Source organism: Patagioenas fasciata, chromosome 35, assembly GCF_037038585.1.
Source record: "Patagioenas fasciata isolate bPatFas1 chromosome 35, bPatFas1.hap1, whole genome shotgun sequence".
In the NCBI taxonomy this organism is placed as follows: Eukaryota; Metazoa; Chordata; class Aves; order Columbiformes; family Columbidae; genus Patagioenas; species Patagioenas fasciata.
Genome location: NC_092554.1, coordinates 2907501 through 2933855, shown reverse-complemented (window position 1 = coordinate 2933855; position 26355 = coordinate 2907501). Strand labels below are relative to the sequence as shown.

The 26355-nt window shown below is 60.9% G+C and overlaps 2 protein-coding genes across 2 annotated transcripts in view; both read left to right on the top strand.

Annotated features, from left to right (window-relative positions):
* SHANK1 (SH3 and multiple ankyrin repeat domains 1) overlaps positions 1-6230 on the top strand; it is a 77254-nt gene extending 71024 nt beyond the window's left edge. The window contains 1 exon segment of the mRNA XM_071801057.1: positions 2074-6230. Coding sequence (XP_071657158.1) covers positions 2074-2647 — 574 coding nt within the window. The 3' untranslated portion in view covers positions 2648-6230.
* Positions 6231-7431: 1201 nt separating this feature from the next.
* The window catches only part of SYT3 (synaptotagmin 3), a 27707-nt gene continuing 8783 nt past the window's right edge, over positions 7432-26355 (top strand). Inside the window, exons 1-9 of the mRNA XM_071801056.1 lie at positions 7432-7651; positions 8457-8556; positions 13310-13468; positions 17911-18358; positions 19789-19873; positions 19905-20249; positions 21628-21846; positions 23791-23911; positions 25903-26074. Coding sequence (XP_071657157.1) covers positions 13315-13468; positions 17911-18358; positions 19789-19873; positions 19905-20249; positions 21628-21846; positions 23791-23911; positions 25903-26074 — 1544 coding nt within the window. The 5' untranslated portion in view covers positions 7432-7651; positions 8457-8556; positions 13310-13314. The remainder of the gene's footprint in view (positions 7652-8456; positions 8557-13309; positions 13469-17910; positions 18359-19788; positions 19874-19904; positions 20250-21627; positions 21847-23790; positions 23912-25902; positions 26075-26355) is intronic.

Sequence of the window (26355 nt, the reverse complement as noted above, 5' to 3'; positions counted from 1 at the left end):
TACTGGGGGGGTCGCACCCATTGCACCGGTTATTGCGGGGGGGTCGCACCCATCGCAACCATTGGACCCTATGCACATGTTATTGGGGGGGGGTCGCACCCATCGCAGCCATTGCATGGGTTATCGGGGGGGGGTCGCACCCATTGCACCCATTGCATGGGTTATTGGGGGGGGGTCGCACCCATCGCACCCATTGCATGGGTTATTGGGGGGGGGTCGCACCCATCGCACCCATTGCATGGGTTATTGGGGGGGGGTCGCACCCATCGCACCCATTGCACGGGTTATCGGGGGGGGGTCGCACCCATTGCACCCATTGCATGGGTTATTGGGGGGGGGTCGCACCCATCGCACCCATTGCATGGGTTATTGGGGGGGGTCGCACCCATTGCACCCATTGCACATTTACTGGGGGGGTCGCACCCATTGCACCGGTTATTGCGGGGGGGTCGCACCCATCGCAACCATTGGACCCTATGCACATGTTATTGGGGGGGGGTCGCACCCATCGCACCCATTGCACGGGTTATTGGGGGGGGTCGCAACCATCGCACCCATTGCACGGGTTATTGGGGGGGGTCGCAACCATCGCACCCATTGCATGGGTTATTGGGGGGGGGTCGCACCCATTGCATGGGTTATTGGGGGGGGGTCGCACCCATCGCACCCATTGCATGGGTTATTGGGGGGGGTCGCACCCATTGCACCCATTGCACATTTACTGGGGGGGTCGCACCCATTGCACCGGTTATTGCGGGGGGGTCGCACCCATCGCAACCATTGGACCCTATGCACATGTTATTGGGGGGGGGTCGCACCCATCGCAGCCATTGCATGGGTTATCGGGGGGGGGTCGCACCCATTGCACCCATTGCATGGGTTATTGGGGGGGGGTCGCACCCATCGCACCCATTGCATGGGTTATTGGGGGGGGGTCGCACCCATCGCACCCATTGCATGGGTTATTGGGGGGGGGTCGCACCCATCGCACCCATTGCACGGGTTATCGGGGGGGGGTCGCACCCATTGCACCCATTGCATGGGTTATTGGGGGGGGGTCGCACCCATCGCACCCATTGCATGGGTTATTGGGGGGGGTCGCACCCATTGCACCCATTGCACATTTACTGGGGGGGTCGCACCCATTGCACCGGTTATTGCGGGGGGGTCGCACCCATCGCAACCATTGGACCCTATGCACATGTTATTGGGGGGGGGTCGCACCCATCGCACCCATTGCACGGGTTATTGGGGGGGGTCGCAACCATCGCACCCATTGCACGGGTTATTGGGGGGGGTCGCACCCATCGCACCCATTGCATGGGTTATTGGGGGGGGGTCGCACCCATTGCACCCATTGCACGGGTTATTGGGGGGGGTCGCACCCAATGCACGGGTTATTGGGGGGGGTCGCACCCATTGCACCCATTGCACATTTATTGGGGGGGGGGTCGCACACATTGCACCCATTGCATGGGTTATTGGGGGGTGTCGCACCCATTGCACCCATTGCACGGGTTATTGGGGGGGGGTCGCACCCATTGCACCCATTCCACATTTATTGGGGGGGTCGCACCCATCGCACCCATTGCACATTTATTGGGGGGGGTCGCACCCATCGCACCCATTGCACATTTATGGGGGGGGTGGCACCCATCGCACCCATTGCACATTTATTGGGGGGGGGTCGCACCCATTGCACCCATTGCACATTTATTGGGGGGGGGTCGCACCCATTGCACGGGTTATTGGGGGGGGGTCGCACCCATCGCACCCATTGCATATTTATTGGGGGGGGGTCGCACCCATTGCACCCATTGCACGTCTTATCGGGGGGGGGTGTCGCACCCATTGCATGGGTTATTGGGGGGGGGGTCGCACCCATCGCACCCATTGCATGGGTTATTGGGGGGGGGCGCACCCATCGCACCCATTGCACATTTATTGGGGGGGGGGGGGTCGCATCCATTGCACCTATTGGGGGGGGGGGGGGGTCACACCCATTGCACCCCATTACCCCCCATTATCCCCACCCCCCCCCCACTAACCCCTTCCCCCCTCCCCCCCCCACAGGCTCCCGGACCCCACAGCCCCTCCCCCTTTACCCAGCACCCCCAAACCCTCCACCGCCCTTTTCCCAAGCTGGCCCCCCCCTCCCCCCAAACCCACTTTGGTGGGCGTGGGGGGGGGGGGGGAGGGGCTCGACATCCGCCCCCCCCTCCGCCGCGCGCCAAGCCCCGCCCCCCTCCCCACAGAGCGCCGCGGAAGCCCCGCCCCTCGCCCCGCCTCCTTACCCACCCTCCCTACCCCACCGCTTTACGGCGGCTTCCTCGAATTTCGGGGGGGGGCTGGGGGTTTCCCGGACCTCCCCCCCCCCTCCCGGTCGTTGTCCCCTACCCGACCCCCCCCACCCCCCCCGGATAAGCCTTTTGGGGCGAAACCATTGGCTTTCTGGAGCAAATTCGACGTGGCGGACTGGTTGGAGTATTTGAATTTGGGGGAGCACCGAGCGCGTTTCCTGCACAACGAGATCGACGGCTCCCACCTGCCCGCGCTCACCAAGGAGGATTACATCGACCTGGGGGTGACACGCGTGGGGCACCGCATGAACATCGACCGGGCGCTGCGCCTCTTCCTCGAGAGGTGATGGGGACACGCGTGGGACAACGTGGGGAAACCCCCGGGGACAACCCCCGCTGGGGGTCACCGCATGAATATGGAGCGGGAGCTGCGCCTCTTCTTCGAGAGGTGATGGGGACACGCGTGGGACAACGTGGGGACACCCGTGGGGGCACCTCCGGAGCCACCTGGGGGCGCTGCGGCTCCTCCTCGAGAGGTGATGGGGACACGCGTGGGACAACGTGGGGACACCTCCATGGGGTCACCGCATGAACATCGACCGGGGACACCCGTGGGACAACGTGGGGACACCCGTGGGGGCACCCCCGGACACCCCCATTGCGGACACGGGGACCCCACTGGGGACACCCCCAGACACACCGGAGCAACCTGGGGGCGCTGCGGCTCCTCCTCGAGAGGTGATGGGGACACCCGTGGGACAACGTGGGGACACCCGTGGGGGCACCCCCGGACACCCCCATTGCGGACACGGGGACCCCACTGGGGACACCCCCAGACACACCGGAGCAACCTGGGGGCGCTGCGGCTCCTCCTCGAGAGGTGATGGGGACACCCGTGGGACATCGTGGGGACACCCCCGGACACCCCCATTGCGGACACGGGGACCCCATAGGGACACGGGAACCCCACTGGGGACACCCCCAGACACACCGGAGCCACCTGGGGGCGCTGTGGCTCCTCCTCGAGAGGTGATGGGGACACCCGTGGGACAACGTGGGGACCCCCGTGGGGGCACCCCCGGACCCACCTGGGGGCGCTGCGGCTCCTCCTCCAGAGGTGATGGGGACACCCGTGGGGACACCCCCGGACACCCCCATTGGGGACAATGGGACACCCCATGGGGTCATTGACTGGGGGCTGTGGCTCTTCCTGGAGAGGTAATGGGGACACCCATGGGACACCCGTGGGGACACCCCCAGGACACCGTGGGGACACCCTGGACCCCCACTGGGGACATGGGGACCCCATGGGGACACCCCAATTGGGGACATGGGGACCCTACTGGGGACATGGGGACATCCCCGGGGACACCACATGAACATCGAGAAGTGATGGGGACACCCCATTGGGGACACAGGGACAACCCCGGACCCCCCCTGGGGACACCCCCATTGGGGACATGGGGACACCCCCTTGGGGACATGGGGACCCCATGGGGTCATCGATGGGGCGCTTGGGCTCTTGCTCCAGAGGTGATGGGGACACCCCAGTGGGGTCACCACCCTTGGGGACACCCCTGGGTACCCCCTGGGGACACCCCCTGGGGACACCCCCCCCAATCTCTCGTTGGGGACCCCTTGGGGACACCCCTGGGGGCGCGTGAATGGGATCGTGCAACAGGACGTGGGGGTGCAATGGGAAATGAGTGTGCAATGGGACATGGGTGTGCAATGGGACCTGGGTGTGCAATGGGACATGGGGGTGCAAGGGGAAATGAGTGTGCAATGGGACATGGGCGTGCAATGGGACCTGGGTGTGCAATGGGACATGGGGGTGCAATGGGACCTGGGTGTGCAACGGGACATGGGTGTGCAATGGGACATGGGGGTGCAATGGGAAATGAGTGTGCAATGGGACATGGGTGTGCAATGGGACATGGGGGTGCAATGGGAAATGAGTGTGCAATGGGACATGGGGGTGCAACGGGACCTGGGTGTGCAATGGGACATGGGTGTGCAATGGGACCTGGGTGTGCAACGGGTCCTGGGTGTGCAATGGGACCTGGGTGTGCAAGGGGACATGGGTGTGCAAGGGGACATGGGTGTGCAAGGGGACCTGGGTGTGCAACGGGACCTGGGTGTGCAAAGAGCATCATCTGCAATGGGACATGGACGTGCAACAGGACATGAGTGTGCAACAGCACATGAGTGTGCAACAAGATGTAGACGTGCAACGGGACATGGATGTGCAATGGGACATAGACGTGCAAACAGCCTCATCTGCAATGGGACATGAGTGTGCAACGGGACATGGGTGTGCAACGGGACATAGGCGTGCAAGCAGCATCATCTGCAATGGGACACGAGTGTGCAACAGGACATGGGTGTGCAATGGGACGTAGACGTGCAAACAGCCTCATCTGCAATGGGACATGAGTGTGCAACAGGACATCAACGTGCAACAGGACACGAGTGTGCAATGGGAGCTGAGAATGCAACAGGACATAGACACGCGTGCAAATGCACGTGTGCAGTGGCATGTGTGTGCGTGGGGTCCCCGTGCACGCGTGTGCCTTGCACACCCACCCCGTCGAGTGCACGCACTCGTGAACCTTGCACACACACCCCCATATACACACCCCCCATATGCACGCGCTTGTGTCCCTTTGCACACACGCGTCCCTTTGCACACGGCCCTTGCACACGTGGCTCTCACACACTCACGTGGCCTTGCACACGTGGCCCTTGCACACGTGGCCCCGTGCACATGTGACCCTTGCACACGTGGTCCTTGCACACGCACTCGTGCCCTTGCACACGCGCCCCCTCGTGTCCCAACCTCCCCGTGTTCCCGCCCCTCTCCACGTGGCCCCGCCCACTCCGGTGGCCCCGCCCCCGGTCCCACCCGTCCCACGTGGCCCCGCCCATTCTGGTGACCCCGCCCCCGGACCCACCTGTTCCACGTGGCCCCGCCCCTCCCAGCGTGGCCCCGCCTCTGGGTTCACCCGTCTCCCGTGGCCCCGCCCTCCTCGGTGGCCCCGCCCACTCTGGTGGCCCCGCCCCGGTCCCATCCGTTCCACGTGGCCTCGCCCTCCTCGGTGGCCCCGCCCCTCCTCGGTGGTCCCGCCCCTCTCCGTAGCCCCGCCCCTTCCCGTGGCCCCGCCCCCCGCATGCTCCGCCCCCCCGGCCTCGCGCCGTCTCTAAGGGCTCACGTGTCGCGGCCTCGCCCCGCCCCCCGCCCCGCCCCCTCCCCGAGGCAACGACCAATCACACGAATGTCTTCCAGTGCCCCTCCCCCCCCCACTCCTCCCCCGCCCAGCCCGGACGCCTGGGTCCCCTCCTCGATGGGGGAGGAGGAGGGGGGGGGGGGAGCACCCGGACGCCTGGGTCCCCCCGAGGGGGGAGGGGGGAACCCCCAGAGACACTGTGACCCCGGGGGGGGGGAGGAGCCTTCACTGGGGGGAGGGGGCTCTAATTACCCCCCCGGGCTTCATTAAACCCCCCCGGGCTTAATTATCCTCCCCGGGCTTAATTACCCCACCCTGGGCTTAATTCCCCCCCACCCGGGCTTAATTACCCCCCGGGGTTTAATTCCCCAACCCCCCCCCAATTTAATTACCCCCCCCCCCGCGGCTTTAATTGCCCCCCCACACTCCTTAATTGCCCCCCCCCCACATCCCACCAATGGACCCAGGCGTCCGGGCGCCCCCTCCCCCCGCCCCGGAAGGACCCAGGCGTCCGAGCCCCCCCAGCCCCCCCCTCATAGGGAGACTCGTGCCCCTCCCCCCCTTCCCGCGCTGCTGCCGCTGCCCCTCCCCCCGCTGCGCCCCTCCCCCCCCCCCCAATGTATAGAGCTGCGGGTGTAATTAACGAGTTGTTCATTAATTAATCGTCGGGTTTTCTTTGGAAATATAAAGTATCGGAGAAACAGCCCCTCCCCCCCCCCGCGTGTGTAATGAGTGTGCAAGGGGGGAGGGGGAGGGGCGGGAAAAAGGGGGGGGGGAGGGGACAGACACACACACACACGTGACTTTCGCTGCTCGAAAGCCCCGCCCACCTGCTTGGCCCCGCCCCGCCCCAGCGATCCCGCCCTTTCCACGGCCACGCCCCCCCGGGACGCCCCGCCCTGGTCCCGCCCTCTCATAGGCCGCGCCCCCCTGGAAGCCACGCCCCACTGAGTCTGCCCCCCCCATTGGTCACGCCCCCATGGGGAAAGCTCCGCCCTCTCATTGGCCACACCTCCATGGAAAAAAGCTCCGCCCTCTCAATGGCCACACCCCCTCCATCGGGAAGCCCCGCCCTCAGTGAGCCTGCTCGCTCATTGGCCATGCCCCCAGGGAAGCCCCGCCCCTATCCCACCCCCTCACTGGCCACGCCCCCCATAGCGGACACGCCCATTTCCCCTCCCACCCCATAGGGGTCACCTCCCACCCTTTATGGGGTGCCCTATAGGACACGCCCCACACTTTAGGGAACATATAGGGAATCCCCCTGCCCCCCCCCCCCCCAATCCCATAGGGCACCCCCCATATGGACACACGCACCCCCTCCTCTCCCCATAGGGACCCTCTATAGGTACCACCCCCCACCCCAGGGAACCCCTATAGGGGAATCCCCCATCCCACAAGGTCCCCACTCCCATAGGCACCCGGTATAGGTGCCCCCCCCATAGGTGACCCCCCCATAGCCGTAAACCCTATAGAGGCGCCCTCCCCATAGGGACCCCCACCTCCCCATAGGCACCTCGTACCTATAGGTGCCCACACCCACCACCCCTATAGGTGTATCCCCCATTCCTATAGGAACCCCCTACACAGGAACCCCCCTAGACCGGTGCCCCCCCCCCATTTCTAACCCCCTTAAGGACCTTCCACAAGGACCCCCCCATAGGGACCCCTATAGATCCCCCCCCCCAGGGACCCCCTATAGGGTTCCCCCCCCCTCCACACGCCCCCTGGCGGCAGCAGGTGGCGCCGCAGCCACTCGGCACCTGCCGGCACCGGTCGGGAGGCGCTCGGCTCCGCTCGGGCCGGTTCGGGCCGGTTCGGCTCCGCTCGGCTCCCCCTCGGGCCGGTTCGGCTCCGCTCGGGCCGGTTCGGCTCCGCTCGGGGACGTTCGGGCCGGTTCGGCTCCGCTCGGCTCCCCCTCGGGCCGGTTCGGCGGCGCTCGGGTCGGTTCGGGCCGGTTCGGCGGAGCTCGGGCCGGTTCGGCTCCCCCTCGGGCCGGTTCGGCTCCGCTCGGCTCCCCCTCGGGCCGGTTCGGCTCCGCTCGGCTCCCCCTCGGGCCGGTTCGGCTCCGCTCGGCTCCGCTCGGGCCGGTTCGGCTCCGCTCGGCTCCGCTCGGTACGGCAGGTGAGCGCGGGCCCGGCCGGGGAACCCAGGCGTCCGGGGCGGTGGGAGGGGGGGGGGTTCCAGATTTGGGGAGGTGGTTCTGTGGGGCAGCTCTATGGGGGGGACTGGTCTGGGGGTCAGTTCTGTGTGGGGCAGGAGCTGGGGGGCAGGTTTGGGGGTCCGGGAATGAATGGGGGGCAGGTTTGGGGCGGGGGGGCTGGTTTGAGGTGTTCAGGACTATGGGGCAGGTTTGGTGGGGGGGGGTGTTGTGGGGCTGGGGGGGCAGTTGTGGGGCTGGGGGTGCAGTTGTGGGGCTGGGGACGCAGTTATGGGGGGGCAGCTGTGGGGCTGGGGCGCAGTTATGGGGTTGGAGGGAGGTTATGGGGCTGGGGGGGAAGTTATGGGGCTGGGGCCATAGTTATGGGGCTGGGGGGGCAATTATGGGGCTGGGGGGGCAATTATGGGGTTGGGAGGGCACTTATGGGGCTGGGGGGCAGTTATGGGACTGGGGGGCAGTTGTGGGGCTGGGGGAGCAGTTATGGGGGCACTTATGGGGCTGGGGGGCACTTATGGGGCTGGGGTGCAGTTATGGGGCTGGAGGGGCAATTATGGGGCTGGGGGGGGCACTTATGGGGCTGGGGGAATAGTTATGGGGGTCACTTATGGGGCTGGGGGGGGCACTTATGGGGCTGGGGGGGCACTTATGGGGCACAGGGACACTTATGGGGGGGTTGTGCATCACACCCCTCGTGTGTTGCACAAAGGGCTGGGGGGGGGACCCAGGCGTCCGGGCCCCAACCCCAACCCCCCCCCCCCTCCCCCCCAGGTCGCCCCTCCCTCCCCCCCCCCCCCATGGCCCCGCCCCGCCCCCAGCCGCCCCCCCCCGGGCTGCGCTGACCCCCCCGTGCAACAGGAGCCGCCCACAGGTGAGGGGGGTGCACGGGGGGTGCATGGGGGATGCACGAGGGTTTGCACGGGGGGTGCATGGGGGGGTGCACAAGGGTTTGCACGGGGGTTTGCACGGGGATTTCTACAAGGGTTTGCACGGGGGGGTGCACGAGGGTTTGCACGGGGGGGTGCACGAGGGTTTGCATGGGGGGGTGCACAAGGGTTTGCACGGGGGGTGCACGAGGGTTTGCACGGGGATTTGCACAAGGGTTTGCACAGGGGGTTGCACAGGGGTTTGCACAAGTGTTTGCACAAGGGTTTGCACAACAGTTTGCACGGGGTTTTGCACAGGGTTTTGCACAGGGGTTTGCACAAGAGTTTGCACGGGGGTTTGCACAGGGGTTTGCACAAGGGTTTGCACGAGGGTTTGCACGAGGGTTTGCACAAGGGTTTGCACAAGGGTTCCCATGGGGGTTTGCACAAGAGTTTGCACAAGAGTTTGCATGGGGGTTTGCATGAGAGTTTGAGCAAGAGTTTGCACGAGGGTTTATACAGGGGGTTGCACGAGGGTTTGCACGAGGGTTTGCACAAGGGTTTGCACAAGGGTTTGCATGAGGGTCTATACAGGGGTTTGCACAAGGGTTTGCATGGGGGTTTACATGAGGGTTTGCACAAGAGTTTGCATGGGGGTTTGCATGAGAGTTTGAGCAAGAGTTTGCACGAGGGTTTGCACAGGGGTTTGCACGAGGGTTTGCACGGGGGTTTGCACAGGGGTTTGCACAAGGGTTTGCACAATGGTTTATACAGGGGTTTGCACGAGGGTTTGCATGGGGGTTTGCACAAGGGTTTGCACGAGGGTTTGCATGGGGGTTTGCACAAGGGTTTGCACAGGGGTTCCCATGGGGGTTTGCACGAGGGTTTGCACGAGGGTTTGCACGAGGGTTTGCACGGTGGTTTGCACGAGGGTTTGCACGGGGGTTTGCACGAGGGTTTGCACAAGGGTTTGCACGAGGGTTTATACAGGGGGTTGCACAGGGGTTTGCACGGGGGTTTGCACAAGGCTTTGCACGAGGGTTTGCACGAGGGTTTGCACAGGGGTTCCCATGGGGGTTTGCACGAGGGTTTGCACGAGGGTTTGCACAAGTGTTGTTTGCACGGGGCTTTACGTGGGGCTTTGCACGGGAGTTTGCACGAGGGTTTGCAGGGGTGGGAATGGGGGTGTGCACGTGGTTAGCGCGGGGGGGTTGGAGCGGGTGCGCACGAACTTGTGCAAGCAGCCCCGTGTTCACGTGGAAGGGGGGTGGAAGGGGTCTATAGGGGTCTATAGGTGTCTATAGGGGTGTGGAAGGTGTCTATAGGTGTCTATAGGTGTCTGTAGGGGTGTGGAAGGTGTCTATAGGTGTCTGTAGGGGTGTAGAAGGTGTCTATAGGTGTCTATAGGGATGTGTAAGGTGTCTATAGGTGTCTATAGGGGTGTGTAAGGTGTCTATAGGTGTCTATAGGGGTGTGTAAGGTGTCTATAGGTGTCTATAGGTGTCTGTAGGGGTGTGTAAGGTAACTATAGGTGTCTATAGGTGTCTGTAGGGGTGTGGAAGGTGTCTATAGGTGTGTGTGGGGGTGTGTAAGGTGTCTATAGGTGTCTATAGGGGTGTGGAAGGTGTCTATAGGTGTCTGTAGGGGTGTGTAAGGTGTCTATAGGTGTCTATAGGGGTCTGTAGGGGTGTGTAAGGTAACTATAGGTGTCTGTAGGGGTGTGTAAGGTGTCTGTAGGTGTCTGTAGGGGTGTGTAAGGTGTCTATAGGGGTCTATAGGGGTGTGGAAGGTGTCTATAGGTGTCTGTAGGGGTGTGGAAGGTGTCTATAGGTGTCTATAGGGGTGTGGAAGGTGTCTATAGGTGTCTGTAGGGGTGTGGAAGGTGTCAATAGGGGTGTGTAAGGTGTCTATAGGTGTCTATAGGGGTCTGTAGGGGTGTGGAAGGTGTCTATAGGTGTCTGTAGGGGTGTGGAAGGTGTCTATAGGTGTCTGTAGGGGTGTGGAAGGTGTCTATAGGTGTCTATAGGGGTCTGTAGGGGTGTGTAAGGTAACTATAGGTGTCTGTAGGGGTGTGTAAGGTGTCTGTAGGTGTCTGTAGGGGTGTGTAAGGTGTCTATAGGTGTCTATAGGGGTGTGGAAGGTGTCTATAGGTGTCTGTAGGGGTGTGGAAGGTGTCTATAGGTGTCTATAGGGGTGTGGAAGGTGTCTATAGGTGTCTGTAGGGGTGTGGAAGGTGTCTATAGGTGTCTATAGGTGTCTGTAGGGGTGTGGAAGGTGTCAATAGGGGTGTGTAAGGTGTCTATAGGGGTCTGTAGGGGTGTGTAAGGTGTCTATAGGTGTCTATAGGGGTGTGGAAGGTGTCTATAGGGGTGTGTAAGGTGTCTATAGGGGTCTGTAGGGGTGTGGAAGGTGTCTATAGGTGTCTATAGGGGTCTGTAGGGGTGTGTAAGGTGTCTGTAGGTGTCTGTAGGTGTCTGTAGGTGTATGTAAGGTGTGTAAGGTGTCTATAGGGGTCTGTAGGTGTCTGTAGGGGTCTGTAGGGGTCTGTAGGTGTCTGTAGGGGTCTGTAGGGGTCTGTAGGTGTCTGTAGGGGTCTGTAGGAGTCTGTAGGGGTCTGTAGGTGTCTATAGGGGTCTGTAGGAGTCTGTAGGGGTCTGTAGGGGTCTGTAGGTGTCTGTAGGGGTCTGTAGGAGTCTGTAGGGGTCTGTAGGTGTCTATAGGTGTCTGTAGGTGTCTATAGGGGTCTGTAGGTGTCTATAGGGGTGTGTGACCCACAGGGGCGATGTCGGGGGACTACGAGGACGAGCTGTGCCGGGGGGGTCTGTAGGGTTCTGTAGGGATCTATAGGGATCTGTAGGGGTCTATAGGGCTCTGTAGGGATCTGTAGGGGTCTATAGGGCTCTGTAGGGGTCTGTAGGGATCTATAGGGATCTGTAGGGGTCTATAGGGGTCTGTAGGGGTCTGTAGGGGTCTGTAGGGATCTATAGGGATCTGTAGGGCTCTGTAGGGCTCTGTAGGGATCTATAGGGGTCTGTAGGGGTCTGTAGGTGTCTGTAGGTGTCTGTAGGTGTCTGTAGGGATCTATAGGGGTCTGTAGGTGTCTATAGGGGTGTGTAAGGGGTGTGTACCCCATAGGGGCGATGTCGGGGGACTACGAAGACGAGCTGTGCTGGGGGGGTCTGTAGGGGTCTGTAGGGGTCTGTAGGTGTCTATAGGTGTCTGTAGGTGTCTATAGGGGTCTGTAGGTGTCTATAGGGGTGTGTGACCCGCAGGGGCGATGTCGGGGGACTACGAGGACGAGCTGTGCCGGGGGGGTCTGTAGGGGTCTGTAGGTGTCTATAGGGGTCTGTAGGGATCTATAGGGGTCTGTAGGGATCTGTAGGGGTCTGTAGGGATCTATAGGGGTCTGTAGGTGTCTATAGGGGTCCGTAGGGGTCTATAGGGATCTGTAGGGTTCTGTAGGGTTCTGTAGGTGTCTGTAGGTGTCTATAGGTGTCTGTAGGTGTCTGTAGGTGTCTGTAGGGGTCTGTAGGGGTCTGTAGGTGTCTATAGGGGTCTGTAGGTGTCTATAGGTGTCTATAGGGGTCTATAGGGGTGTGTAACCCACAGGGGCGATGTCGGGGGACTACGAGGACGAGCTGTGCCGGGGGGGTCTGTAGGGGTCTGTAGGGGTCTGTAGGTGTCTGTAGGGGTCTGTAGGGATCTATAGGGGTCTGTAGGTGTCTATAGGGGTGTGTAAGGGGTGTGTGACCCGCAGGGGCGATGTCGGGGGACTACGAGGACGAGCTGTGCCGGGGGGGTCTGTAGGTGTCTATAGGGGTCTGTAGGTGTCTATAGGGGTGTGTAAGGGGTGTGTACCCCCCAGGGGCGATGTCGGGGGACTACGAGGACGAGCTGTGCCGGGGGGGTCTGTAGGGCTCTGTAGGTATCTGTAGGGGTCTGTAGGGATCTATAGGGGTCTGTAGGTGTCTATAGGGGTGTGTAAGGGGTGTGTGACCCGCAGGGGCGATGTCGGGGGACTACGAGGACGAGCTGTGCCGGGGGGGTCTGTAGGTGTCTATAGGGGTCTGTAGGTGTCTATAGGGATCTATAGGGGTCTGTAGGTGTCTGTAGGTGTCTATAGGGGTCTATAGGGGTCTATAGGGGTGTGTACCCCATAGGGGCGATGTCGGGGGACTACGAGGACGAGCTGTGCCGGGGGGGTCTGTAGGGGTCTGTAGGGGTCTATAGGGGTCTGTAGGTGTCTATAGGGGTGTGTAAGGGGTGTGTGACCCGCAGGGGCGATGTCGGGGGACTACGAGGACGAGCTGTGCCAGGGGGGTCTGTAGGGGTCTGTAGGTGTCTATAGGGGTCTATAGGTGTCTATAGGGGTGTGTAAGGGGTGTGTGACCCGCAGGGGTGATGTCGGGGGACTACGAGGACGAGCTGTGCCGGGGGGGTCTGTAGGGGTCTGTAGGTGTCTATAGGGGTCTATAGGTGTCTATAGGGGTGTGTAAGGGGTGTGTACCCCCCAGGGGCGATGTCGGGGGACTACGAGGACGAGCTGTGCCGGGGGGGTCTGTAGGGGTCTGTAGGTGTCTATAGGGGTCTGTAGGGATCTATAGGGGTCTGTAGGTGTCTATAGGGGTCTATAGGGGTGTGTACCCCATAGGGGTGATGTCGGGGGACTACGAGGACGAGCTGTGCCGGGGGGGTCTGCAGGGGTCTGTAGGTGTCTATAGGGGTCTATAGGGGTCTATAGGGGTGTGTACCCCCCAGGGGCGATGTCGGGGGACTACGAGGACGAGCTGTGCCGGGGGGCGCTGCGGCTGGTGCAGGAGCTCTGCTTCGCCCCCCGCGCCCGCCCCCCGCACCCCAAGTGCCTGGAGTTCACCGACCTGCTGAGGCACCGGGGGCACCCCCGGGGGGGCGACGGGGGTGAGGGGACACGGGGACGTCTGGGGATGGGGGGGACATGGGGGGCAATAGGGGACATGGGGACATCTGGGGATGGGGGGGACATGGGGGGGACACGGGGACGTCTGGGGATGGGGGGGCATGGGGGGACAGGGGGACATCTGGGGATGGGGGGACATGGGGGGACACGGGGACATGGGGACATCTGGGGATGGGGGGGCATGGGGGGACAGGGGGACATCTGGGGATGGGGGGACAGGGGGACATCTGGGGATGGGGGGGCATGGGGGGACAGGGGACATGGGGACATCTGGGGATAGGGGGGGACAGGGGGGGACAGGGGACATGGGGACATCTGGGGATGGGGGGACATGGGGGGACAGGGGACATGGGGACATCTGGGGATAGGGGGGGATGGGGGGCAATAGGGGACATGGGGACATCTGGGGATAGGGGGGGACATGGGGGGACATGGGGATGTGGGGACATGGGACATGGGGACACCTGGGGACAGGGGGGGATATGGGGATGTGGGGACATCTGGGGACAGGCGGGGATGAGGGGGGACAGGGTACATGGGGAGGACAGGGGACATGGGGACATCTGGGGATAGGGGGGCATGGGGGGGACAGGGGACATGGGGACATCTGGGGATGGGGGGGGCATGGGGGGGACAGGGGACATGGGGACATCTGGGGACAGGGGGGGATATGGGGATGTGGGGACATCTGGGGACAGGCGGGGATGAGGGGGGACAGGGTACATGGGGAGGACAGGGGACATGGGGACATCTGGGGATAGGGGGGCATGGGGGGGACAGGGGACATGGGGACATCTGGGGATGGGGGGGACATGGGGGGACAGGGGGACATGGGGACATCTGGGGATGGGGGGGACATGGGGGGACAGGGGGACATCTGGGGATGGGGGGGACATGGGGGGACAGGGGGACATCTGGGGATGGGGGGGCATGGGGGGACATGGGGACATCTGGGGATAGGGGGGACATGGGGGGACAGGGGGACATCTGGGGATGGGGGGGACAGGGGACATGGGGACATCTGGGGATGGGGGGACATGGGGGGACAGGGGGACATGGGGACATCTGGGGATGGGGGGGACATGGGGGGACAGGGGGACATCTGGGGATGGGGGGGCATGGGGGGACATGGGGACATCTGGGGATAGGGGGGACATGGGGGGACAGGGGGACATCTGGGGATGGGGGGGACATGGGGGGACATGGGGACATCTGGGGATGGGGGGACATGGGGGGACAGGGGGACATCTGGGGATGGGGGGGCATGGGGGGACAGGGGGACATCTGGGGATGGGGGGACATGGGGGGACATGGGGACATCTGGGGATGGGGGGGCATGGGGGGACAGGGGACACGGGGACATCTGGGGATGGGGGGACATGGGGGGACACGGGGACTTCTGGGGATGGGGGGGCATGGGGGGACAGGGGACATCTGGGGATGGGGGGGACATGGGGGGACAGGGGGACATCTGGGGATGGGGGGGACATGGGGGGATAGGGGGACATCTGGGGATGGGGGGGACATGGGGGGATAGGGGGGGATATGGGACATGGGGACACCTGGGGACAGGGGGGGACAGGGGGGTATAGGGGGGGATATGGGACATGGGGACACTTGGGGATAGGGGGGTATATGGGGATGTGGGGACATGGGACATGGGGACATCTGGGGACAGGGGGGGATGGGGGGGATAGAGGACATGGGGACATCTGGGGACAGTGGGGATGGGGGGGATAGGGGGGGATATGGGACATGGGGACACCTGGGGATAGGGGGGGATATGGGGATGTGGGGACATGGGACATGGGGACATCTGGGGACACGGGGGGGATGGGGGGGAATAGGGGGGGACATGGGACATGGGGGGACACCTGGGGACAGGGTGGGACGGGGGGGACATGAGGGGATAGGGGGGGACATGGGGATGTGGGGACATGGGACATGGGGACACCTGGGGACAGGGGGGGATATGGGGGGGATATGGGACATGGGGACATCTGGGGATAGGGGGACATGGGGGGGACAGGGGACATGGGGACATCTGGGGATAGGGGGGACATGGGGGGACAGGGGGACATGGGGACATCTGGGGATAGGGGGGGACATGGGGGGACATGGGGACATCTGGGGATGGGGAGACATGGGGGGACATGGGGACATCTGGGGATAGGGGGACATGGGGGGGACAGGGGACATGGGGACATCTGGGGATAGGGGGGACATGGGGGGACAGGGGGACATGGGGACATCTGGGGATAGGGGGGGACATGGGGGGACAGGGGGACATCTGGGGATGGGGGGACATGGGGGGACAGGGGACATCTGGGGATGGGGGGGCATGGGGGGACAGGGGGACATCTGGGGATGGGGGGGACATGGGGGGACACGGGGACATCTGGGGATGGGGGGACAGGGGGACATCTGGGGATGGGGGGACATGGGGACATCTGGGGATGGGGGGGACATGGGGGGACAGGGGGACATCTGGGGATGGGGGGGACATGGGGGGGATAGGGGGGGATATGGGACATGGAGACATCTGGGGATAGGGGGGGACAGGGGGGGACAGGGGACATGGGGACATCTGGGGATAGGGGGGGACATGGGGGGACAGGGGACATGGGGACATCTGGGGATAGGGGGACATGGGGGGACAGGGGACATGGGGACATCTGGGGATAGGGGGGGACATGGGGGGACAGGGGACATGGGGACATCTGGGGATAGGGGGGGACATGGGGGGACAGGGGACATGGGGACATCTGGGGATGGGGGGGACATGGGGGGACAGGGGACATGGGGACATCTGGGGATGGGGGGGCATGGGGGGGACAGGGGACATGGGGACATCTGGGGATGGGGGGGACATGGGGGGACAGGGGACATGGGGACATCTGGGGATGGGGGGGCATGGGGGGGACAGGGGACATGGGGACATCTGGGGATGGGGGGGACATGGGGGGACAGGGGACATGGGGACATCTGGGGATGGGGGGGACATGGGGGGGACAGGGGACATGGGGACATCTGGGGATAGGGGGACATGGGGGGGACAGGGGACATGGGGACATCTGGGGATGGGGGGGACATGGGGGGACAGGGGACATGGGGACATCTGGGGATGGGGGGGACATGGGGGGGACAGGGGACATGGGGACATCTGGGGATAGGGGGGCATGGGGGGGACAGGGGACATGGGGACATCTGGGGATGGGGGGGACATGGGGGGACAGGGGACATGGGGACATCTGGGGATGGGGGGGACATGGGGGGACAGGGGACATGGGGACAGGGGGGGACATGGGGATGTGGGACATGGGGACAAGGGGACAGGGGGATATGGGGACACAGGGGTATGGGGACAGGGGGATATGGGACATGGGGACATGGGGGGACAGGGGGGATGTGGGGATATGGGACAGAGGGATATGGGGACATGGGACATGGGACATGGGGACACCTGAGGCTGGGGGGTGATAGGGGGGGACATGGGATATGGGGATGTGGGGATATCGGACATGGGACAGGGGAACATGGGGGATGGGGGGACAGGGGGATATGGGGACATAGGGATATGGGGGTCCCTTGGGTGCCTTTGGGGTCCCTTGGGTACCTTTGGGGTCCCTGGGGTGTGTTCTGTCCCCCTTGGGTGTCTTTGGGGTCCCTTGGGTGCCTTTGGGGTCCCTGGGGTGTGTTCTGTCCCCCTTGGGTGCCTTTGGGGTCCCTTGGGTACCTTTGGGGTCCCTGGGGTGTGTTCTGTCCCCCTTGGGTGTCTTGGGGTCCCTTGGGTGTCTTTGGGGTCCCTTGGGTACCTTTGGGGTCCCTGGGGTGTGTTCTGTCCCCCTTGGGTGTCTTGGGGTCCCTTGGTTTGGGTTCCCTTGGGTGTCTTGGGGTCCCTTGGGTGCCTTTGGGGTCCCTGGGGTGTGTTCTGTCCCCCTTGGGTGTCTTGGGGTCCCTTGGTTTGGGTTCCCTTGGGTGTCTTGGGGTCCCTTGGGTGTCTTTGGGGTCCCTGGGGTGTGTTCTGTCCCCCTTGGGTGTCTTTGGGGTCCCTTGGGTGCCTTTGGGGTCCCTGGGGTGTGTTCTGTCCCCCTTGGGTGCCTTTGGGGTCCCTTGGTTTGGGTTCCCTTGGGTGTCTTGGGGTCCCTTGGGTACCTTTGGGGTCCCTGGGGTGTGTTCTGTCCCCCTTGGGTGTCTTTGGGGTCCCTCTTCATGCTTTTGGGCTCCATTGGGTGCCTTTGGGTCCCCTTGGGTGCCTTTGGGTTCCCTTGGGTGCCTTGGGTTCCCTTGGGTGCCTTGTGCTCCCTTGGGTGTCCCTTAACTCCCTTTATTGTCCCCGCTGTCCCCTCCACCCCCCCCCCCCTCTTCCCCCCCCCCTCCCCGCACTCCTGGGTCCCTTGGGGCACTCCTGGGTCCCTTGCAGAGGTGTCCGTCAGCCTGCTGTCCGTCATCGTCACCTTCTGCGGCATCGTCCTGCTGGGGGTGTCCCTCTTCGTGTCCTGGAAGCTCTGCTGGCTCCCCTGGCGCCACAAGGGGGCGCCCCCCCCCCGCAAAGACCCCCCCCAAACCTTAGGGGTGGGGGTAGGGGGCGGAACCACTTTTGGGGACCCCCTAAGCGAACGGGGAGGAGGGGAAGGGGGACTCGAACCCCCCCCCGAGCGGTGTTATTTGGATATGGGGCCGTGTCCTGAGGGGGGGAGGGTTGGGGGGGCACCCCCCCCCCAGCCCCCCGTTGTGGTCCCTCCCAGCCTCTCTGGGCAGGGGACACCCCAAGTGGTCCAGGCGGGTCACCCCGATATAGGGGGGGACGCGGCGGGGGGGGCGTTGAGCAGCGCGACCTCGCAGCAACACGTGGGGGCGCTGGGGAGCAGGTAGGGGGACGTGGGGGGTATGGGGGGGTATGGGGACATATGGGACATGGGGACATATGGGGGTCATGGGGGGGTATGGGGATATGGGGACATGGGGGCATGGGGGGGTATGGGGATATGGGGACATATGGGGGGACATGGGGATATGGGGGGGGTATGGGGACATATGGGGGCATGGGGGGGTATGGGGATATGGGGATATATGGGGGTCATGGGGGGTATGGGGATGTATGGGACATGGGGACATATGGGGTCATGGGGGGGGCATGGGGATATGGGGGGGGTATGGGGACATATGGGGGCATGGGGGGGTATGGGGATATGGGGATATATGGGGGGGGTATGGGGACATATGGGGTCATGGGGGGGACATGGGGATATGGGGGGGGTATGGGGACATATGGGGGCATGGGGGGGGTATGGAGACATGGGGACATATAGGGGGACATGGGGATATGGGGGGGGTATGGGGACATATGGGGGCATGGGGGGGTATGGGGATATGGGGATATATGGGGGTCATGGGGGGTATGGGGATATGGGGGGGTATGGGGATGTATGGGACATATGGGGTCATGGGGGGGGCATGGGGGTATGGGGGAACATGGGGACATGTGGGGGCATGGGGGGGTATGGGGATATGGGGGGGTATGGGGACATATGGGACATTGGGACATATGGGGGTCATGGGAGGGTATGGGGATATGGGGGAGTATGGGGGTCATGGGGGGACATGGGGGCATGGGGGGGTATGGGGACATATGGGGGTCATGGGGGGGTATGGGGACATATGGGAGTCATGGGGAGCATGGGGATATGGGGGGACATAGGGACATATGGGACATGGGGACATATGGAGTCATGGGGGGACATGGGGATATGGGGGGGTATGAGGGGTGTGGGGGATATAGGGGGATATGGGGACATAGGGGTCATGGGGGGGCATGGGGATATGGGGGGTATGGGGACATATGGGGGCATGGGGCCATATGGGGGTCATGGGGATGGGGGGGATAGGGAGACATGGGGACATATGGGGGGCATGGGAATATATGGGGGGAACAGGGGGATATGGGGACAGGGGGACATGGGGGGGACATGGGGATATATGGGGGGGGCAGGGGGATATGGGGATGGGGGACATGGGGATATGGGACATGGGGGGCACATGGGGGCATATGGGGGGATATGGGGACATATTAGGGGGGACAGGGGGACATGAGGGGGCCATGGGGACATATGGGGGGACATAGGGACGTATGGGACATGGGGGGATATGGGGGCATGGGGATATGGGGGGACAGGGGGATTGGGGACATGGGGCTATGCGGACATGGGAATGGGGGGGGACATATGGGGGGGACACGGGGACATGGGGGGGACACAGGGCCACCTCCCATGTGTGGGTGACCCCCCAAATCCCCCCATAGCCCCCCGTTATCCGAGGACAAACCGGACCCCCCCAGCGCCCCGGGGCTGGGGCAGATCCAACCGGAGCTTTACGGGGACGGGGAGGTGGGGGATATGGGACATGGGGACATGGGGGGGACACGGGGACATGGGGGGGACACAGGGCCACCTCCCACGTGTGGGTGACCCCCCCAAATCCCCCCATAGCCCCCCGTTATCCGAGGACAAACCGGACCCCCCCAGCGCCCCGGGGCTGGGGCAGATCCAACCGGAGCTCTACGGGGACGGGGAGGGGTCCCGCGGGGCCACGCCCACCTGCGGCCGCCTGGCGGTGGCGCTGCGCTACGCCTACGGCTCCCAGCAGCTCCTGGTTCGAGTCCTGCGTGCGGCGGAACTGCCGCCCAAGGACCCCAACGGGCTCAGCGACCCCTATGTCAAGATTCACCTGCTGCCCGAGCGTAAGAAGAAGTGCCAGACTAAGGTGAATGGGGGGGGACGGGGGGGAATGGGGGGAATGGGGTAAGGGGGTGAATGGGGGTAAGGGGGGTGATGGGGGGAATGGGGATAAAGGGGTGGGGAGGGATTGGGGGTGATGGGGTGAATGGGGATAAAGGGGTGGGGAGGGATTGGGGGTGATGGGGTGAATGGGGATAAAGGGGTGGGGTGGAGAGGGAAGGGGATAAAGGGGTGAATGGGGATAAAGGGGTGAGGGGGGAATGGGGTGGGGAATGGGGGGTGGGGGGGAATGGGTGGAGTGGGGTAATGGGGGGAATGGGATAATGGGTGGAATGGGGATAATGGGGTAGTGGGGGGAATGGGGATAATGAGGGGTGGGGGGTAATGGGGTGAATGGGGAGAATGGGGTGGGGGGGGAATGGGGATAATGGAGGGAATGGGGTAATGGGGTGAATGGGGGTAATGGGGTGAATGGGGATAATGGGGTGAATGGGGATAATGGGATGAATGGGGTAATGGAGTGAATGGGGATAATGGGATGAATGGGGTGAATGGGGATAATGGGGTGAATGGGGATAAGGGGATGAATGGGGGTAATGGGGTGAATGGGGATAATGGGGTGAATGGGGTAATGGAGTGAATGGGGTGAATGGGGTAATGGGGTGAATGGGGATAATGGGGTGAATGGGGATAATGGGGTGAATGGGGTAATGGGGTGAATGGGGATAATGGGGTAATGGGGATAATGGGGATAATGGGGTGAATGGGGTAATGGGGTGAATGGGGATAATGGGGTGAATGGGGTAATGGGGTGAATGGGGATAATGGGGTGAATGGGGATAATGGGATGAATGGGGTAATGGGGTGAATGGGGATAATGGGGTGAATGGGGTAATGGGGTGAATGGGGATAATGGGGTGAATGGGGTAATGGGGTGAATGGGGATAATGGGGTAATGGGGTGAATGGGGATAATGGGGTGAATGGGGTAATGGGGTAATGGGGTGAATGGGGATAAAGGGGATGAATGGGGATAATGGGGTGAATGGGGATAATGGGGTGAATGGGGTAATGGGGTGAATGGGGATAATGGGGTAATGGGGTGAATGGGGATAATGGGGTGAATGGGGTAATGGGGTGAATGGGGATAATGGGGTGAATGGGGTAATGGGGTGAATGGGGATAATGGGGTAATGGGGTGAATGGGGATAATGGGGTGAATGGGGATAATGGGATGAATGGGGTAATGGGGTGAATGGGGATAAATGGGTATGGAGGGCAAAGCCACTTGGAAATCCCGGCCTGGCCCGCTCAACACTCCGGATCCGGATCCCTCCCCATCTCCCCTCTCCCGGGGGTCGGGGGGTTTTCCCCCGCGCCGAAGCCGCATTTTGGGGTCCCCAGGTGCACCGTCGCACCCTGAACCCCGTGTTCGAGGAGACGTTCAGCTTCGGGGTGCCCTTCGCCGAGCTGCCCTCGCGCCGCCTGCACTTCAGCGTCTACGACTTCGACCGCTTCTCGCGCCACGACCTCATCGGGCAGGTGGTGCTGGACAACCTGCTGGAGGCCGTGGAGCGCGGGGCCGACGTCCCCATCTGGAGGGACATCCTGGAGGCCGCGGGGGTGAGGGGGCCACGTTTGCATCGGCGTTTGCATCTGCGTTTGCATCTGCATTTACATACGCGTTTGCATCTGCATTTGCATGTTCGTTTACATATGCGTTTGCATCTGCATTCACACATGTGTTTGCATCTGCATTTACATATGCATTTGCATGTTCATTTACATATGCGTTTGCATCTGCATTCACATATGCGTTTGCATCTGCATTCACGTGTGCGTTTGCATCTGCATTCACATATGTGTTTGCATCTGCATTTACATATGCATTTGCATGTTCATTTACATATGCGTTTGCATCTGCATTTACACATGCATTTGCGTCTGCATTCACATATGCATTTGCATGTTCATTCACATATGCATTTGCATCTGCATTCACATATGCATTTGCATCTGCATTCACATATGCATTTGCATCTGCATTCACATATGCGTTTGCATCTGCATTCACACATGCGTTTGCATCTGCATTCACATATGCATTTGCATCTGCATTCACATATACATTTGCATGTTCATTTACATATGCATTTGCAGATGAATTCACATATGCATTTGCAGATGAATTCACATATGCATTTGCAGATGCATTCACACGTGCATTTGCAGGTGAATTCACATATACATTTGCAGATGCATTCACATATGCACTTGCAGATGGATTCACATATACATTTGCAGATGGATTCACATATGCATTTGCAGATGCATTCACACGTGCATTTGCATGTGAAATTACACCTGCACTTGCAGCTGAATTCACATATGAATTTACATATGCATTTGCACGTTCATTTGCATATGAATTTGCATATGCATTTGCAGATCTGGTTGCAGGTGCATGTCGAGATGCATTCGCATGTGTATGTGCATATGCATTTATAGATGCATTTGCAGATGCATTTATAGATACATTTGCACATGCATTTGCATGTTCATTTGCATTTGCATATGAATTTGAATATGCATTTGCAGATCTGGTTGCAGTTGCATGTCGAGCTGCATTCGCATGTGTATGTGCATATGCATTTATAGGTGCACTTGCAGATGCATTTATAGATGCATTTATAGATACATTTGCACATGCATTTGCATGTTCATTTGCATTTGCATATGAATTTGCATATGAATTTGCATATGCATTTGCAGATCTGGTTGCAGGTGCATGTCGAGATGCATTCGCATGTGTATGTGCATATGCATTTACAGGTGCATTTGCAGATGCATTTATAGATGCATTTATAGATACATTTGTACATGCATTTGCATGTTCATTTGCATTTGCATATTAATTTGCATATTAATTTGCATGTGCATTTGCAGATCTGGTTGCAGGTGCATGTTGAGATGCATTCAGATATGTATGTGCATACGCATTTACAGGTGCATTTGCAGATGCATTTATAGATGCATTTATAGATACATTTGCACATGCATTTGCACGTTCATTTGCATTTGCATATGAATTTGCATATGCATTTGCAGATGCATTTGCAGATCTGGTTGCAGGTGCATGTCGAGATGCATTCGCATGTGTATGTGCATATGCATTTATAGATGCATTTGCACGTTCAGTTGCACAATCATTTGCATATGCATTCGCAGATGCATTTAGAGATGCATTTATAGATGCATTTGCACGTTCATTTGCACAATCATTTGCATATGCATTCACAGATGCATTTATAGATGCATTTGCACATGCATTTGCATGTTCATTTGCATTTGCATATGAATTTGCATATGCATATGGATTTGCATATGCATTTGCAAATCTGGTTGCAGTTGCATGTCGAGCTGCATTCGCATGTGTATGTGCGTATGCATTTATAGATGCATTTGCACGTTCATTTGCATATACATTTGCATATGCATTTGTAGCTGCATCTGCAGCCTTGTGATCCGCCCCCTGCCCCACTCCCTGCCCCACACCCTGCCCCACAGGAGAAGGCGGAGCTGGGCGAGCTGAACTTCTCGCTGTGCTACCTGCCCACGGCCGGGCGGCTGACGGTGACCGTCATCAGGGCCACCAACCTGCGCGCCATGGACCTCACCGGCTACTCGGGTACGGGGGGACGGGGGGGACGGGGGGACAGGGGATGGACTGGGGGACGTGGGACGGAATGGGGGACAGGGGGATGTATGGGGGATATGGGGACGGGGGGATGTGGGGACATGGGGGTATGGGGAAGGGGGGATATGGGGATAGGGGGATGTGGGACAGGGGGACGTGGGGATATGGGACAGGGGGACATGGGGATGTATGGGGGATATGGGGACGGGGGGGTATGGGGACATGGGGGATATGGGGACAGGGGGATATGGGGATATGGGGACATGGGGACATGGGGACGTGGGGATATGGGGACAGGGGGATATGGGGACAGGGGGATATGGGGACGTGGGGATATGGGGACAGGGGGATATGGGGACATGGGGACGTGGGGATATGGGGACAGGGGGATATGGGGATATGGGGACATGGGGACATGGGACAGGGGAATATGGGGATATGGGACATGGGGATATGGGGACATTGAACAGGGGGATATGGGGACATGGGATGTGGGGATATGGGGATAGGGGGACATGGGATATGGGGACATGGGGATGTGGGGACACAAGGGACATGGGGATATGGGGACAGGGGGACATAGGGACAGGGGGATATGGGGACATGGGATATGGGGACATTGAACAGGGGGATATGGGGATATGGGATGTGGGGATATGGGGACAGGGGGATAGGGGGACATGGGGATGTGGGGACAGGGGGACATGGGGATATGGGACATGGGATATGGGGACAGAAGGACAGGGGGATATGGGGATATGGGGACACAAGGGACATGGGGATATGGGGACAGGGGGACATAGGGACAGGGGGATATGGGGACATGGGATATGGGGACATTGAACAGGGGGATATGGGGATATGGGATGTGGGGATATGGGGACAGGGGGATAGGGGGACATGGGGATGTGGGGACAGGGGGACATGGGGATATGGGACATGGGATATGGGGACAGAAGGACAGGGGGATATGGGGATATGGGGACACAAGGGACATGGGGATATGGGGACAGGGGGACATAGGGACAGGGGGATATGGGGACATGGGATGTGGGGACAGAGGGTCAGGGGGATATGGGGACATGGGGATGTGGGGACAGGGGGACATGGGGATATGGGGACAGGGGATATGGGGACAGGGGGATATGGGTGGCTGTGGGTCTCTATGGGTCACTATGGGTCTGCCCCACAGATCCCTACGTCAAGGCCTCCCTGATGTCCGAGGGTGACTGTGGGTCAATAGGGGTGATTGTGGGTCAATATGGGTCACTGTTGGTCACCATGGGGTTCTATGGGGTCACCACGGGGCTCTATGGGTCACTATGGGTCTCTATGGGTCACTATGGGTCAACTATGGGTCTGCCCTATAGATCCATACATGAAGGTGTTGCTGATGGCCAAGTTGTCTATGAGTCAATATGGGTCACTGTGGGTCACTATGGCTCACTGTGGGTTCACCATGGGGCTCTATGGGTCACTATGGGTCACCATGGGTCTCTATGGGTCACTATGGGTCAGCTATGGGTCTACCCTATAGATCCATACATGAAGGTGTTGCTGATGGCCAAGGTTGTCTGTGAGTCCATATGGGTCACTGTGGGTCACTATGGCTCACTGTGGGTTCACCACGGGGCTCTATGGGTTCACCATGGGTCTCTATGGGTCACCATGGGTCAACTATGGGTCTGCCCTATAGATCCATACATGAAGGTGTTGCTGATGGCCAAGTTGTCTATGAGTCCATATGGGTCACTGTGTGTCACTATGGCTCACTATGGGTTCACCATGGGTCACTATGGGTCAGCTATGGGTCTGCCCTATAGATCCATACATGAAGGTGTTGCTGATGGCCAAGGTTGTCTATGAGTCCATATGCGTCACTGTGAGTCACTATGGCTCACTATGGGTTCACCACGGGGCTCTATGGGTTCACCATGGGTCTCTATGGGTCACCATGGGTCAGCTATGGGTCTGCCCCACAGATCCCTACGTCAAAGCCTCCCTGATGTCCGAGGGCCGGCGGCTGAAGAAGCGCAAGACGTCCATCAAGAAGAACACGCTGAACCCCAGCTACAACGAGGCGCTGGTGTTCGACCTCCCCCAGGACAGCGTGCGCCTCGTGGGGCTCACCATCGCCGTCATGGACTACGACTGGTCAGTGGGGGGCCCGGACGCCGGGGTCCCCGCGCTATGGGGCTGGGAGTCCCCCCTCAGGTCCCCATTGTCCCCGTCTCCCCACATCCCCATGTTAATGATGGTGATGATGATGTTGATGGTGATGTTGATGGTGATGGTGATGTTAATGGTGATGGTGATGTTAATGGTGATGGTGATGTTAATGGTGATGGTGATGGTGATGTTAATGGTGATGGTGATGTTGATGGTGATGGTGATGTTAATGGTGATGGTGATGTTAATGGTGATGGTGATGTTGA